At 44.2% G+C, this 17,164-nt stretch overlaps 1 protein-coding gene across 1 annotated transcript in view; it reads right to left on the bottom strand.

Annotated features, from left to right (window-relative positions):
- ACSL3 (acyl-CoA synthetase long chain family member 3) overlaps positions 1–17,164 on the bottom strand; it is a 126,686-nt gene that overhangs the window by 20,323 nt on the left and 89,199 nt on the right. The window contains exons 9-12 of the mRNA XM_069727669.1: positions 14,095–14,234; positions 12,428–12,600; positions 10,305–10,379; positions 3,064–3,255 (exon numbers count right to left, since the gene is read on the bottom strand). Coding sequence (XP_069583770.1) covers positions 3,064–3,255; positions 10,305–10,379; positions 12,428–12,600; positions 14,095–14,234 — 580 coding nt within the window. The remainder of the gene's footprint in view (positions 1–3,063; positions 3,256–10,304; positions 10,380–12,427; positions 12,601–14,094; positions 14,235–17,164) is intronic.

Raw genomic sequence — 17,164 nt, 5'->3', positions numbered from 1 at the left:
CATGTGTCAGTGTCTCCGGTACGTGAGGAAACGGTCACCTCACGTACCGGAGACACTGACGTGTGAAACCGGCCTTAAAATGAAGTTGGGGAGGTTCTCAAATTATTTAATGGCGTCTGGCCAAGGAGACTCGCTGACCAGCCTGTGGAGAATCCGGCTGGTCAGACATTTCCCCTACGTATCCATTGTTACAAGCCCACCAAAGTGATAGCTAATTCTAAGAGAACTGCGCTCTATGATGGTCAAATCATCTTGATATGCCAATTGAAATAACTAGTCATAGGAGTTTACATAAATGGCACAATCACACTGTCTGCATCTATCATATTTCAGGTAGTAAAAATATTAAAGGGAATCTGTCAGCAGGCTTTTGCTATGTAATCTAAAAGCAGCATGATGTAGGGACAGGGACCCCAAGTGCAGCAACGTATCACTTAGTTTACTGGATGAAGCAGTTGTGATGCAATCCCTGTTTTCTCTGCTGCAGATCTAGCAGATCTCTGAATGCTGAGCCCTGTATAACCTTGCGCCCACACCACTGATTGGCAACTTTACAAAAATATACAGAGTACACAGAAAGCTGCAATCAGTGGTGGGGGTGTGAATGGACCAGGAGGCACAAGACACCTAGTCCTGCAGTGATAATCTCCTGCTGATAAAATGCTAATTTTATTGAAACTACAACACACAGCCTAGTAAGTGATACATCTCTGAAATCAGGGTCTCTGCCGCTACATCATGCTGCTCTCAAATTGCAAAAAGCAGCAAAACCTGTTGAGAAATTCCCTTTAATAGCACTTTCATAGTTTTAATTTTGAAAGAAAACAAGTCCTTTGAGTTCAACCTATAATCTAAGGTGTTGCATCTGTGTATACAACGGTATTATACGATTTAAGATGCATGAGATGCCTGTCAAAAGCAAATGTTAAGCAAATGAACCATGGGCTCCTGTGTTAATAACTCATAATAAGATATGGTGCATATTGTGTTGTATACTTATTTGCAAGGACTATTGCTGCAAAATGCTCCGTTTAGCATGGCACCACTGCATACTGGCCCGACACTATGGATTAGTTTGACATATGAGTGAGGAAACGTCCTGGTGTATAAGGAAAGAGGACACTGCAAAATGCAGTTTGATAGGCTGGGATCACATGGCTAATTTTGGCCATCCAGACTGCACAAGTATGGAGCCAGACTGACGCATTACTATGACCTGCCTTTTATAGGCAATCAGAAAAGATGTGCTTGTAGCAAAGCACGGGAAAATATTGGGCAATTGTAAGAAATCAATGGATATATGCCCATACTAGTAACGATAAGCGGAAAATTACCCATTTTTGCTTTGCACCTATATGAAAGCTGCCCAATCAGATGATATATATATATACACACACATACACACACACACACACACACACTACTCAAGAAAATAAAGGGAACACTTAAAGAACAGAATATCACTCCAAGTAAATCTAACTTCTGTGAAATCAAACTGTCCACTTAGGAAGCCACACTGTTTGACAATCAATTTGACATGCTGTTGTGCAAATGGAATAGACAACAGATGGAAATTATTGGCAATTATCAAGACACCCTCAATAAAGGAGTGGTTCTGCAGGTGGGGACCACAGACCACATCTCAGTACCAATGCTTTCTGGCTGATGTTTTGGTCACTTTTCAATGTTGGTTGTGCTTTCACACTCGTGGTAGCATGAGATGGACTCTACAACCAACAAAAGTGGCTCAAGTAGTGCAGCTCATCCAGGATGGCACATCAATGTGAGCTGTGGCAAGAAGGTTTGCTGTGTCTGTCAGCAGTAGTGTCCAAAGGCTGGAGGCGCTACCAGGAGACAGGCCAGTACACCAGGAGACGTGGAGGGGGCCGTAGGAGGGCAACAACCCAGCAGCAGGACCGCTACCTCAGCCTTTGTGCAAGGAGGAACAGGAAGAGCACTGCCAGAACCCTGCAAAATCACCTCCATCAGGCCACAAATGTGCATGTGTCTGCACAAACGGTTAGAAACCAACTCCATGAGGATGTTCTGAGTGCCCAACGTCCACAGATGGGGTTGTGCTCACAGGCCAACACCGTGCAGGATGCTTGGAATTTGCAACAAAACACCAGGATTGGTAAATTCACCACTGGCTCCCTGTGCTCTTTACAGATGAAAGCAGGTTCACACTGAGCACACGTGACAGAGTCTGGAGACGCCGTGGAGAGCGATCTGCTGCCTGCAACATCCTTCAGCATGACCGGTTTGGCAGTGGGTCAGAAATGGTGTGGGGTGGCATTTCTTTGGAGGGCCGCACAGCCCTCCATGTGCTCACCAGAGGTAGCCTGACTGCCATTAGGTACCGAGATTAGATCCTCAGACCCCTTGTGAGACCATATACAGGTGCAGTTGGCCCTGGGTTCCTCCTAATGCAGGACAATGCCAGACCTCATGTGGCTGGAGTGTGTCAGCAGTTCCTGCAAGATGAAGGCATTGAAGCTATGGACTAGCCCGCCAGTTCCCCAAATCTGAATCCAACTGAACACATCTGGGACATCAAGTCTGGCTCCATCCACCAATGTCACATTGTACCATAGACTATCCAGGAGTTGGCGGACGCTTTAGTCCAGGTCTGGGAGGAGATCCCTCAAGAGACCATCCGCCGCCTCATCAGGAGCAAGCTCAGGCATTGCAGGGAGATCATACAGGCACGTGGAGGCCACACACACTACTGAGCATCATTTCCTTGTCTTGAGGCATTTCCACTGAAGTTGGATCAGCATGAAACTTCATTTTCCACTTTGATTTTGAGCATCATTTTAACTCCAGACCTCCGTGGGATTATTAGGTCGATCATTTTTAGGTTTTATTGTTCTCAACACATTCCACTATATGGGAAAAAGTCCCAGAGTCAACAAGAAGTGAGACCCCAAATATGTCTGCAGGACTGGAACCATAAAGCTTGCAGGGAGGGAAAAAGTAGGCAATTTTTGGAAAAAATTAACTTGTTAGCTTCATGTTATAATGGAATATAGAAGAATGTTTTTCTCACTGGTTAACACTTACCAATTATTTTTAGGCAACCGTCGGAGTGGAATTCTCCGATATCCCCAGTGCAGAACCAGCGCTGGCCATTTTTATCCACTAGAAAGTCTTCCTTGGTCTTCCGCTGGTTTTTGTAGTATCCCATGGTCACATTGGAGCCACCGATCAGAATCTCTCCCCTGGGACAAGGTTTGTCAGTGTTGAAGTAGCCGCCTAATTGATGAAATGAGTTGTACATTAGGATGGTAAAAAGGAAAAAACGAATTACCAGCAAAACCTTTATCCTCAATATGGAGTAAGGAATTACTGCACTCACATGAATTACATGCATTTCGTAGTTCCTACTGAGATTAATCACCTAAAGCTTACACTCATTACATCCTATCGTGGGAAGCTGCATTAATGACATTAAAAGCACAAAGTCTCATGGAAAGGAAAAAAAAAAAAAAGAAAAAAAATTATATATATTGACATATATTGACGTTTGAGTGTAAGGATGAGATTTGGTGGTAAAGTTATACTAAAACTAACAGGTTGGGCAAAACACCTAGAGCATTTCTTCAAGTATTAAAGATACCAATATTTCAAAATGTTTTCTCAGCCGCAATGAGAATAACCTCCTGACAGGTCACGTGTATTACGTTCCCTAGGGGGGAATATGCAGAACATTTTCCATTGCAATTTTGGGCGCGATAAATCTGCAGCATATTACTGCCGCAGTGTTGTGTATGAGACTTCACAAAATCCCATGTTCACGCTGCAGGGAAGAGCCACAAAATAGCCGGAATATAAATTATGCTGCAGACTTCACAGGTTTCATATTCTGCAATGCAAATTAGGACAAGAAAAGATAAAAACTATCAAATTTATTTAGTATTTTTTGCAGATTTTTTTTAAAGCATATTCATCATGTGATTTCACAATATAAACTGTATGCATTATTAAATAGATAAAAAAACAAAACAAAAACAAAATGAGCATATATCCTACACCAAGTAAATAGTAATAGTACATGTAAAATAACATAGGGAGCTTAAAGATAACGCTATATCGATCAAAAACGTATAAGTCATCCCACCACAACAAGGCGTACCCATCGGGACGATCCTAACATGTTCCTAGTATGAAAACCTTGTGAATGTGAATAAGGGCAGAGCAGGCCAAGGAACCCCGACTGAGACACCCATCCATGGGACGCTAAACAGAAGAAATACTTAGCTCACAAAGGAGAGCTAGGCCTCCTGTTAATACAAGGTACAAGAGATCACAGCAAAACCAAATAAATGAGCCGGACTATAAAATGGTACATTAAATAGATCTCTTAGACCCGATGAGACTGGTGGATTTATTTTGAAAATCTTTGTCCGAGTGCCTGTGGAAACTTGATATTAAGATTAATATTTTAATAACAGACAGGAAAACTTTCAAGAAGGATTATTCAGCCATTGTGACATTGATTTTCGATGTAAGTACACCAGTCTCTTCAAAGATTTATGTATGAAAATTCTATTGAGAAAACTGGTGGCAGATCCTTTTTAAAGTAACTTCATACAATGAGAAATATTTGTTGTCTTATTACTGGAGATCATTAACCCCTTCATGACCCAGCCTATTTTGACCTTAAAGACCTTGCCGTTTTTTGCAATTCTGACCAGTGTCCCTTCATGAGGTAATAACTCAGGAACGCTTCAATGGATCCTAGCGGTTCTGAGATTGTTTTTTCGTGACATATTGGGCTTCATGTTAGTGGTAAATTTAGGTCAATAAATTCTGTGTTTATTTGTGATAAAAACGGAAATTTGGCGAAAATTTTGAAAATTTCGCAATTTTCACATTTTGAATTTTTATTCTGTTAAACCAGAGAGTTATGTGACACAAAATAGTTAATAAATAACATTTCCCACACGTCTACTTTACATCAGCACAATTTTGGAAACAAAATTTTTTTTTGCTAGGAAGTTATAAGGGTTAAAATTTGACCAGCGATTTCTCATTTTTACAACGAAATTTACAAAACCATTTTTTTTAGGGACCACCTCACATTTGAAGTCAGTTTGAGGGGTCTATATGGCTGAAAATACCCAAAAGTGACACCATTCTAAAAACTGCACCCCTCAAGGTGCACAAAACCACATTCAAGAAGTTTATTAACCCTTCAGGTGCTTCACAGCAGCAGAAGCAACATGGAAGGAAAAAATGAACATTTAACTTTTTAGTCACAAAAATGATTTTTCAGCAACAATTTTTTTATTTTCCCAATGGTAAAAGGAGAAACTGAACCACGTACGTTGTTGTCCAATTTGTCCTGAGTACGCCGATACCTCATATGTGGGGGTAAACCACTGTTCGGGCGCACGGCAGGGCTTGGAAGGGAAGGAGCGCCATTTGACTTTTTGAATGAAAAATTGGCTGCACTCTTTAGCGGACACCATGTCACATTTGGAGAGCCCCCGTGTGCCTAAAAATTGGAGCTCCCCCACAAGTGACCCCATTTTGGAAACTAGACGCCCCAAGGAACTTATCTAGATGCATAGTGAGCCCTTTAAACCCCCAGGTGCTTCACAAATTGATCCGTAAAAATGAAAAAGTACTTTTTTTTCACAAAAAAATTCTTTTAGCCTCAATTTTTTCATTTTCACATGGACAACAGGATAAAATGGATCCTAAAATTTGTTTGGCAATTTCTCCTGAGTACACCGATACTTCACATGTGGGGGTAAACCACTGTTTGGGCACATGGTAAGGCTCGGAAGGGAAGGAGCGCCATTTGACTTTTTGAATGAAAAATTATCTCCATCGATAGCGGACACCATGTCGCGTTTGGAGAGACCCTGTGTGCTTAAACATTGGAGCTCCCCCACAAGTGACCCCATTTTGGAAACTGGACCCCCCAAGGAACTTATCTAGATGCCTAGTGAGCACTTTAAACCCTCAGGTGCTTCACAAATTGATCCGTAAAAATGAAAAAGTACTTTTTTTTCACAAAAAATTTATTTTCGCCTCAATTTTTTCATTTTCACATGGGCAATAGGATAAAATGGATCCTAAAATTTGTTGAGCAATTTCTCCCGAGTACGCCGATACCTCATATGTGGGGGTAAACCACTGTTTGGGCACACGGCAGGGCTCGGAAGGGAAGGCGCGCCTTTTAACTTTTTGAATGGAAAATTAGCTCCAATTGTTAGCGGACACCATGTCGCATTTGGAGAGCCCCTGTGTGCCTATGCAATGGAGCTCCCCCACAAGTGACCCCATTTTGGAAACTAGACCCCCCAAGGAACTTATCTAGATGCATACTGAGCACTTTAAACCCCCAGGTGCTTCACAGAAGTTTATAATGCAGAGCCATGAAAATAAAAAATAATTTTTCTTTTCTCAAAAATGATTTTTTAGCCTGGAATTTCCTATTTTGCCAATGGTAATAGGAGAAATTGGACCACAAATGTTGTTGTCCAGTTTGTCCTGAGTATGCAGATACCCCATATGTGGGGGTAAACCACTGTTTGGGCGCACGGCAGGGCTCAGAAGGGAAGGCACGCCATTTGGCTTTTTAAATGGAAAATTAGCTCCAATCATTAGCGGACACCATGTCGCGTTTGGAGAGCCCCTGTGTGCCTAAACATTGGAGATCCCCCACAAATTACCCCATTTTGGAAACTAGACCCCCAAAGGAACTAATCTAGATGTGTAGTGAGCACTTTGAACCCTCAAGTGCTTCACAGAAGTTTATAACGCAGAGCCATGAAAATAAAAAAAAAAAATTATTTTCTCAAAAATGAATTTTAGCCCGCAATTTTTTATTTTCCCAAGGGTAACAGGAGAAATTTGACCCCAAAAGTTGTTGTCCAGTTTCTCCTGAGTACGCTGATACCCCATATGTGGGGGTAAACCACTGTTTAGGCACATGCTGGGGCTCGGAAGTGAAGTAGTGACGTTTTGAAATGCAGACTTTGATGGAATGCTCTGCGGGCGTCACGTTGCGTTTGCAGAGCCCCTGATGTGGCTAAACAGTAGAAACCCCCCACAAGTGACCCCATTTTGGAAACTAGACCCCGAAAGGAACTTATCTAGATGTGAGGTGAGCACTTTGAACCCCCAAGTGCTTCACAGAAGTTCATAACACAGAGCAGTGAAAATAATAAATACGTTTTCTTTCCTCAAAAATAATTTTTTAGCCCAGAATTTTTTATTTTCCCAAGGGTTACAGGAGAAATTGGACCACAAAAGTTGTTGTCCAGTTTCTCCTGAGTACGCTGATACCCCATGTGTGGGGGTAAACCACTGTTTGGGCACACGTGGGGGCTCAGAAGGGAAGTAGTGACTTTTGAAATGCAGACTTTGATGGAATGGTCTGCGGGCGTCACATTGCGTTTGCAGAGCCCCTGGTGTGCCTAAACAGTAGAAACCCCCCACAAGTGACCCCATTTTGGAAACTAGACCCCCAAAGGAACTTATCTAGATGTGTGGTGAGCACTTTCAACCCCCAAGTGCTTTACAGAAGTTTATAACGCAGAGCCGTGAAAATAATAAATACGTTTTCTTTCCTCAAAAATAATTTTTTAGCCCAGAATTTTTTATTTTCCTAAGGGTTACAGGAGAAATTGGACCACAAAAGTTGTTGTCCAGTTTCTCCTGAGTACGCTGATGCCCCATGTGTGGGGGTAAACCACTGTTTGGGCACACGTGGGGGCTCAGAAGGGAAGTAGTGACTTTTGAAATGCAGACTTTGATGGAATGGTCTGCGGGCGTCATGTTGCGTTTGCAGAGCCCCTGGTGTGCCTAAACAGTAGAAACCCCCCACAAGTGACCCCATTTTGGAAACTAGACCCCCCAAGGAACTTATCTAGATATGTGGTGAGCACTTTGAACCCCCAAGTGCTTCACAGACGTTTACAACGCAGAGCCGTGAAAATAAAAAATCATTTTTCTTTCCTCAAAAATGATGTTTTAGCAAGCAATTTTTTATTTTCTCAAGGGTAACAGGAGAAGTTGGACCCCAGTAATTGTTGCGCAGTTTGTCCTGAGTATGCTGGTACCCCATATGTGGGGGTAAACCACTGTTTGGGCACACTTCGGGGTTCGGAAGTGAGGGAGCACCATTTGAATTTTTGAATACAAGATTGGCTGGAATCAATGGTGGCGCCATGTTGCGTTTGGAGACCCCCTGAAGTGCCTAAACAGTGGAAACCCCTCAATTCTACCTCCAACACACCCCTAACCCTTATCCCAACTGTAGCCGTAACCCTAATCACAACCCTAACCCCAACACACCCCTAACCACAACCCTAACCCCAACACACCCCTAACCCTAACCACAACCCTAATTCCAACCCAACTCTAAGGCTATGTGCCAACGTTGCGGATTCGTATGAGATTTTTCAGCATCATTTTTGAAAAATCCGCGGGTAAAAGGCACTGCGTTTTACCTGTGGATTTACCGTGGATTTCCAGTGTTTTTTGTGCGGATTTCACCTGTGGATTCCTATTGAGGAACAGGTGTAAAACGCTGCGGAATCCGCACAAAGAATTGGCATGCTGCGGAAAATACAACGCAGCGTTCCCGCGCGGTATTTTCTGCACCATGGGCACAGCGGATTTGGTTTTCCATATGTTTACATGGTACTGTAAACCTGATGGAACACTGCTGCGAATCCGCAGCGGCCAATCCGCACCGTGTGCACATGGCCTAATTCTAAAGGTATGTGCACACGCTGCGGAAAACGCTGCGGATCCGCAGCAGTTTCCCATGAGTGTACAGTTCAATGTGAACCTATGGGAACCAAAAATCGCTGTACACATGCTGCGGAAAAACTGCACGGAAACGCAGCGGTTTACATTCCGCAGCATGTCACTTCTTTCTGCGGATTCCGCAGCGGTTTTAGAACTGCTCCAATAGAAAATCGCAGTTGTAAAACCGCAGTGAAATGCGCAGAAAAACCGCGGTAAATCCACGATAAATCGGCAGCGGTTTAGCACTGTGGATTTTTCAAATCCGCTGCGGAAAAATCCGCATAGGACCAGAATACGTGTGCACATACCGAAACCCTAACCCTAGCCCTAACCCTACCCTAACCCTAACCCTAACCCTAGCCCTAACCCTACCCCTACCCCTAACCCTAGCCCTAACCCTACCCCTACCCCTAACCCTACCCCTAACCCTACCCCTAACCCTACCCCTAACCCTACCCCTAACCCTAACCCTAGTTCTTACCCCAACCTTAGTGAAAAAAAAAAAAATTCTTTATTTTTTTTATTGTCCCTATCTATGGGGGTGACAAAGGGGGGGGTCATTTACTATTTTTTTTATTTTGATCACTGAGATAGGATATATCTCAGTGATCAAAATTCACTCTGGAACGAATCTGCCGGCCGGCAGATTCGGCGGGCGCACTGCACATGCGCCCGCCATTTTGGAAGATGGCGGCGCCCAGGAAAGAAGACGGACGGACCTCGGGCGGCCAGGTAAGTATAAGGGGGGGAGATCAGGGCACGGGGGGGGCGTCGGAGCACGGGGGGGTGGATCGGATCATGGGGGGGGGTGGATCGGAACACGGGAGGGAGGATTGGAGCACGGGGAAGGATTGGAGCACGGGGTGAGGGATCGCTGTGCGGGGGGGGTGGATCGGAGCACGGGGGGGGGGGTCGCTGTGTGCGGGGGGGGGATCGGAGTGCGGGGGGGTTTGATTGCAGCACAGGGGGTGTGATTGGTGCACGGGGAAGCGGACAGGAGGACGGGGGAGCGGAGCACAGGACGGAGGGGAGCGGACCACAGATCGGGGGGGTGGGGGGGCGATCGGAGGGGTGGGGTGGGTGCACATAAGTGTTTCCAGCCATGGCCGATGATATTGCAGCATCGGCCATGGCTGGATTGTAATATTTCACCAGTTTTTTAGGTGAAATATTACAAATCGCTCTGATTGGCAGTTTCACTTTCAACAGCCAATCAGAGCGATCGTAGCCACGAGGGGGTGAAGCCACCCCCCCTGGGCTAAACTACCACTCCCCCTGTCCCTGCAGATCGGGTGAAATGGGAGTTAACCCTTTCACCCGGCCTGCAGGGACGCGATCTTTCCATGACGCATATGCTGCGTCATGGGTCGGAATGGCACCGACTTTCATGACGCAGCGTATGCGTCAAAGGTCGGGAAGGGGTTAAACTTGAAAAAAATATTTCAGTTATTCAGCAAGAGAATGGAAATATTTGAGCTTTTTTTGCCATTTACAATTTTCTATAAATATAAATTCTATGTGGCTTCAATTACCTTCTTCCCAGTTCTTAAGCTTTATTTCACAGCAGACCAAAGGCGCTCCCACTCTGCCCGTACTGTAGTCGCACACTGAAAAAACAAGCAATATCCGAAAATTAATGCTTTTGTACCATTTGTACCCACACATCAAAACTTCATTAAAATCGAATGAAAACTCTTTAAAAACGTTTAAAGAAAATGTAATGAGCACATTCCCCTAGTGATAAACCAATGAGCGCTGCTGGGACTACAAAGCCAAATCATGCAGAGCAGGACTCCTGTAGCTTAAAAGAGACCATGCCTAGCCAAAAGAGGCTGTGCCTAGCCAAAAGAGGCCATGCCTAGCCAAAAGAGGCCGTGCCTAGCCAAAAGAGGCCATGCCTAGCCAAAAGAGGCCATGTCTAGCCAAAAAAGGCCATGCCTAGTCAAACGAGGCCATGCCTATCTAAAAGAGGCCATGCCTAGCCAAAAGAGGCCATGCCTAGCCAAAAAAGGCCATGTCTAGCCAAACGAGGCCATGCCTAACCAAAAGAGGCCATGCCTAGCCAAAAAAGGCCATGCCTAGCCAAAAGAGGCCATGCCTAGCCAAAAGAGGCCATGCCTAGCCAAAAGAGGCCATGTCTAGCCAAAAAAGGCCATGTCTAGCCAAACGAGGCCATGTCTAGCCAAACGAGGCCATGCCAAGCCAAACGAGGCCATGCCTACCCAAAAGAGGCCATGCCTAGCCAAAAAAGGCCATGTCTAGCCAAAAAAGGCCATGCCTAGCCAAAAAAGGCCATGCCTAGCCCAAAAAGGCCATGTCTAGCCAAAAAAGGCCATGCCTAGCCAAAAAAGGCCATGCCTAGCCAAACGAGGCCATGCCTAGCCAAAAGAGGCCATGCCTAGCCAAAAGAGGCCATGTCTAGCCAAAAAAGGCCATGTCTAGCCAAACAAGGCCATGTCTAGCCAAACGAGGCCATGCCAAGCCAAACGAGGCCATGCCTACCCAAAAGAGGCCATGCCTAGCCAAAAAAGGCCATGTCTAGCCAAAAAAGGCCATGCCTAGCCAAAAAAGGCCATGCCTAGCCCAAAAAGGCCATGTCTAGCCAAAAAAGGCCATGCCTAGCCAAAAAAGGCCATGCCTAGCCAAACGAGGCCAAGCCTAGCCAAACGAGGCCAAGCCTAGCCAAACGAGGCCAAGCTTAGCCAAAAGAGGCCATGCCTAGCCAAAAGAGGCCATGCCTAGCCAAAAGAGGCCATGCCACAGTATGTGACTGCAGAATCATATGGTGCAAACTCTGTCACCGACCCCCGGTGCCAGCGGTTGGTTATAGGGCAGTAAGTATGTATTTTACACATTTGCAATCACGTGCTGGACTTCTACTGAGAGAAGCCAGACGCATCAGCTCAGCATGTGACCATAAGTATGAAAATCATATACATGCAGCCACAGGACCACCTGCTCACACCAAGAAATTTTTAAGAGTTCCAACTGCCCATTGTCATGATTCCGCAATCTGCAGTTACAGAGTGACTTTTGCCCCAAGCCGGGACAACCCTTTAATATATATATTTTTTAATTTAACAATTGAGAGCTGCTTTCCATCATTTCCCTTTATAATGTATAATCATGTAGGGATACAGACCAAACCCACAAGGAGGAGGGCGCTATATTTATCCACTTATACTCGGGTGTTAACCGAGTGTCTTTGGCATGCTTGAAAAACACATTTGAATCCCCGCGGGTGTATGTCTTCTGGCTGTTCAACACCCACAAAACATGCAGGGATTGCCTGTTTGTTAGGTAATCCCTGAATGTGTTGCGGCTGTCAAACAGCAGTGAGACATTCAGCCGTGGGGAATAGAGCATATTTTTTGAGCACGCCAAAGACAATCGGTTAGCACCTTATCCCAGCACGTTCGCTCATCACTATTCAGAATACTTTTACTAATGACTTTAAAAAAAAAATTAGTTTGTTGGAGCTGAAGAACAGTAGTTTACTTCCTTGCAGAACACCACTGTAGAAATGCAGTAGTACACTGTTCCCAATAAAATGAATGGACTGTGGGTAATGCAAGGATCTACAGTATACCCAAAAGTGAGAGAACCCCCTCCATTAAATGAAAACCTGTTTGTTATGACTGAAGTCCACACTCACTTTCTGTGATAGTGCCAGCACCGCATGTCTCGGTAAGGCCATACCCTTGACCAACTGGGCAGCAGAAGCAGATGTTCATGAAGCGTTGGGTGGCAGCGGAAAGAGGTGCCCCGCCAGAAAGCAGGACCCTCATCTTTCCGCCTAGTAACTTCCTCACTTTCCGAAACACAATCCTGTAGAGACGGAGAGATTGCAAAATATTATTAGCAGGGGATCACTCAAAGGATCCATCCAGTACTAATACACTAAGTAAAGGAGGTAAATGCATGATACAGCTCAGGGAATAACGAATATGCCTGCACTTCTGTAGACTGATAACACAAGATTTCGCCTACCCCTACTCTGGAGAACGGTCATTTACCCAGTGGGGTCATTCTTCGCCTGAACAACTGAATTCTGACGGACGACAGCTGGGAAAGGCCATTACATCAGAGATTCTTAGAAGAAAGAGGAAAACACACACGGAAGTGCCGAGGACTACACTCACTCGATCTCGTCAACTCTAGACTTAACACTAAGCCATTAAGAGATCCAGGCCGAGACGCTGCTCCTCTTCCCTAAATGATGACTTCTCGGAGCTCTGCTTACAATTTAAGTCACGCCATACTGTGCCTCTCGGTGGCCTCATTTTTCCCGGCTCAGCTAGATTCACCTTACTAACCCAGGATCATTTAGATCATGCTGGTTATACAGATCCCTTGTCAGCGTAACGTCACCATTCATGGAGAAAATGTAACCTCCTGATGTATCACAATCACATGGGCCAGTAGACTAGAATCCAGATAGGCCATGAAGCCACTAACAAAGGGATGAAAAGTCGGGAGATTGTGCCAAATTGGATGCCAAAGCAAAATTTTGAGATATCAATGCACCAAGTAATGTTTTATGCAAAAACACAATATCTTCCCAAGAATGGGCAGAGACAGCCAGCCAGACATGTCTGCAGGAGACGAGGTTTCCTCATGCACAATCCAGGCAAATAACTCAATACCTTTGTTTTTTTTCAATCCTTTGTTCTATTCCCTTTTCCAATTTTTATGCAAATGAACCACAAATACAGGAGGCCTGGCCCTGCACTTACAACTCTCCACGCTCTCTTCCCACCAACCATTGTCCACCAGTCACTGAAAGACAGGTCACTCTTCTGGGTGACCTACCTTCACCGTCAGAGATCATGAGTAAGCGCAGTCATTCCCTGGGGCAGCGCAAAACGCCATCAGCCTTGACTACACATGTGCCGCCCTAGGAAATGGTGATACCTGTGCGAGATCTCCGGCGGGGAAGGCAGATCACGCATAAAAGAGTGTCCTGTCATTCAGTAACCAAGGACAGCTGGGAAAAAGGGAGAGAGGCCGGACAACAGTAAGTGCTCGGCCATGCCCTCTGCACTTGTGGTTCATTTACATAAAAATTGGAAAAGTGATTATACCGCACTGGAATAAAGGATTGAAAAAACAAAGGTACGGAGTTAATCTGCTTTACAGCGAGCTAACACAGATTAGATCAACTGGGGGTACTGAAATTGCTGACAGGTTCCTTTTAACGTGCAGTCACACCTTACCCAGGGGTCATCCTGTCCGCTGCGATTTCCCTATGGATTCTATAACAAACAGGATGAGGAATGGGGTAAGAAAATGGAAAAAGGAATATGGAGGAGGAAGTCTTACCTGTCACACAGCGGAGTGCTGTAACCTCTCATGATCTGCTTCATTTTATAGTTGTATGCAAGGGAGAACAGACCTTTCTGAACAGGACTCATGGTGGCCACTTTACTCATGACGTTCTTGTAGATGCGGTCCATGATTTCCTAAAAAGACAAAGCATGGTTCTCAACACAACAAAAAAAAAAAAAAAACACAAAAAACATTCCACTCCTTTAACTAGTTAAAGCAAAGAACAAGATGCAAACAACGCTGAGATAGAAGCAAAGAAATAACGAGAATGTAGATCTAATAACTACACTGCGTGCAGAATTATTAGGCAGGTTGTATTTTAGAGGATTATTTTTATTATTGATCAACAACTATGTTCTCAATCAATCCAAAAGACTCATAAATATCAAAGCTTAATATTTTTGGAAGTTGGAGTGGGTTTTTTAGATTTGGCTATCTTAGGAGGATACCTGTTTGTACAGGTAACTGTTACTGTGCAGAATTATTAGGCAACTTACCATATATACTCGCGTATAAGCCGACTCCCTAATTTTGCCACAAAAAACTGGGAAAACTTATTGACTCGAGTATAAGCCTAGGGTGGAAAATGCAGCAGCTACCGGTAAATGTCATAAATAAAAATAGATACCAATAAAAGTAAAATTAATTGAGACATCAGTAGGTTAAGTGTTTTTGAATATCCATATTGAATCAGGAGCCCCATATAATGCTCCGTACAGTTCATGATGGGCCCTATAAGATGCTCGATACAAAATACGCCCCATAAAATGCTCCATATTAAAATATGCCCCATATAATGCTGCACAAAGGTCAATAATGGCCCCATAAGATGCTCCATAGAAACATTTGCCCCATACAATGCTGCATAATGGTTGATGGCCCCATAAGATGCTCCACACATTATGCCCCATAAGATGCTCCACACATTATGGCCCCATGAGATACTCCACACATTATGCCCCATAAGGTGCTCCATACATTATGCACAATAAGATGCTCCATACATTATGGCCCCATAAGATGCTAAACACATTATGGCCCCATATTCAGTAATGAATATGCGTCCATATTCATTACATTAATGAGCGGCACCACGTGACCGCTGAACACAGGAAGAGCTGCCCGGACACCATGGGACATGCAGTGAGTATGTCACCGCGCCGCTCCCCCGCCAACCACCCCCCCCCCCCCCCGCTGACAATGACTCGAGTATAAGCCGAGAGGGTCACCTTCAGCCCCAAAGAGTGGGCTGAAAATCTCGGCTTATACTCGAGTATATACAGTAATAAAAACCAAATATATTCCCATCTCACTTGTTTATTTTCACCAGGTAAGCCAATATAACTGCACAATATTTAGAAATAAACATTTCTAACATGCAAAAACAAAACCCCAAAAAATTAGTGACCAATATAGCCACCTTTCTTTATTATGACACTCAACAGCCTCCATCCATAGATTCTGTCAGTTGCTTGATCTGTTTACGATGAACATTGCATGCAGCAGCCACCACAGCCTCCCAGACACTGTTCCGAGAGGTGGACTGTTTTCCCTCCCTGTAGATCTCACATTTTATGAGGGACCACAGGTATGGTGTTCAGATCAGGTGAACAAGGGGGCCATGTCATTATTTTTTCTTCTTTGAGACCTTTACTGGCCAGCCACGCTGTGGAGTAGTTGGGAGGCATGTGTTGGAGCATTGTCCTGCATGAAAATCATGTTTTTATTGAACGATATCGACTTCTTCCTGTACCACTGCTTGAAGAAGTCTTCCAGAAACTGGCAGTAGGTCTGGGAGTTGAGCTTCACTCCATCCTCAACCCGAAAAGGTCCCACAAGTTCATCTTTGATGATCCCAGCCCATACCAGTACCCCACCTCCACCTTGCTGGTGTCTGAGTCGGAGTGGAGCTCTCTGCCCTTTACTGATCCAGCCATCTTGCCCATCAGGAGTCACTCTCATTTCATCAGTCCATAAAACTTTTGAAAAAGTCAGTCTTAAGATATTTCTTGGCCCAATCTTGAGGTTTTATCTTATGTTTCTTGTTCAAAAGTGGTCGTTTTTAGACTTCCTTACCTTGGCCATGTCCCTGAGTATCGCACACCTTGTGCTTTTTGTTACTCCAGTAACGTTGCAGCTCTAAAATATGGCACAAGTGGTGGCAAATGGCATCTTGGCAGCTTCACGCTTGATTTTCCTCAATTCATGGGCAGTTATTTTGCGCCTTTTTTGCCCAACACGCTTCCTGCGACCCTGTTGGCTATTTGCCATGAAACGCTTAATTGTTCGGTGATCACGCTTCAAAAGTTTGGCAATTTCAAGACTGCTGCATCCCTCTGCAAGACATCTCACAATTTTGGACTTTTCAGAGCCCGTCAAATCTGTCTTCTGACCCATTTTGCCAAAGGAAAGGAAGTTGCCTAATAATTAAGCAAACCTTATATAGGGTTTTGATGTCATTAGACAACACCCCTCCTCATTACAGAGATGCACATCACCTGATTTACTTAATTGGTAATTGGCTCTCAAACCTTAACAGCTTGGAGTAGGAAAACATATATCAAAAGTATCATGTGATCAAAATACAACTTGCCTAATAATTCTGCACGCAGTGTATAATAATTTCTATAATTATTACAGTAGCATGTAAAAGTTTGGGCACCCCTAATCAAAATTAGTTATTGTGAACAGTTAGGAAGTTGAAGATTAAATGATCTCTAAAAAGGCCTAAAACGACATTTTTTATGTGTGTATCATATAAAATCACCATCATTTTAAAAATTCCAAAGAGGATCATTTCCCATTTGTAGAAGCCATCCTCTTTTCAACTTCAGCTTTTTTACTGATGGTGTTATGTTTGCATCAAGAATTTGTTGAAATGTCATTGAATCCATTTCTTCCCTCTACCCGTGAAATGTTCTGGGTGACATTGGCTGCAACACAACCCCAAAGCATGACTGATCCACCCCCATGCTTAATGGTTAGCGAGATGTCCTGTTCCAGAAATTCCGTGCCCTTTTTTCTGATATTTTTGCCTCATTGGTCCACAGGACTTGTTTCCAAA

The sequence above is a fragment of the Ranitomeya imitator genome, chromosome 5 (assembly GCF_032444005.1).
Source record: "Ranitomeya imitator isolate aRanImi1 chromosome 5, aRanImi1.pri, whole genome shotgun sequence".
Lineage (NCBI taxonomy): Eukaryota > Metazoa > Chordata > Amphibia > Anura > Dendrobatidae > Ranitomeya > Ranitomeya imitator.
Note: the sequence above shows the minus strand (reverse complement) of the source record. Positions and strands in the feature narration are given on the sequence as shown.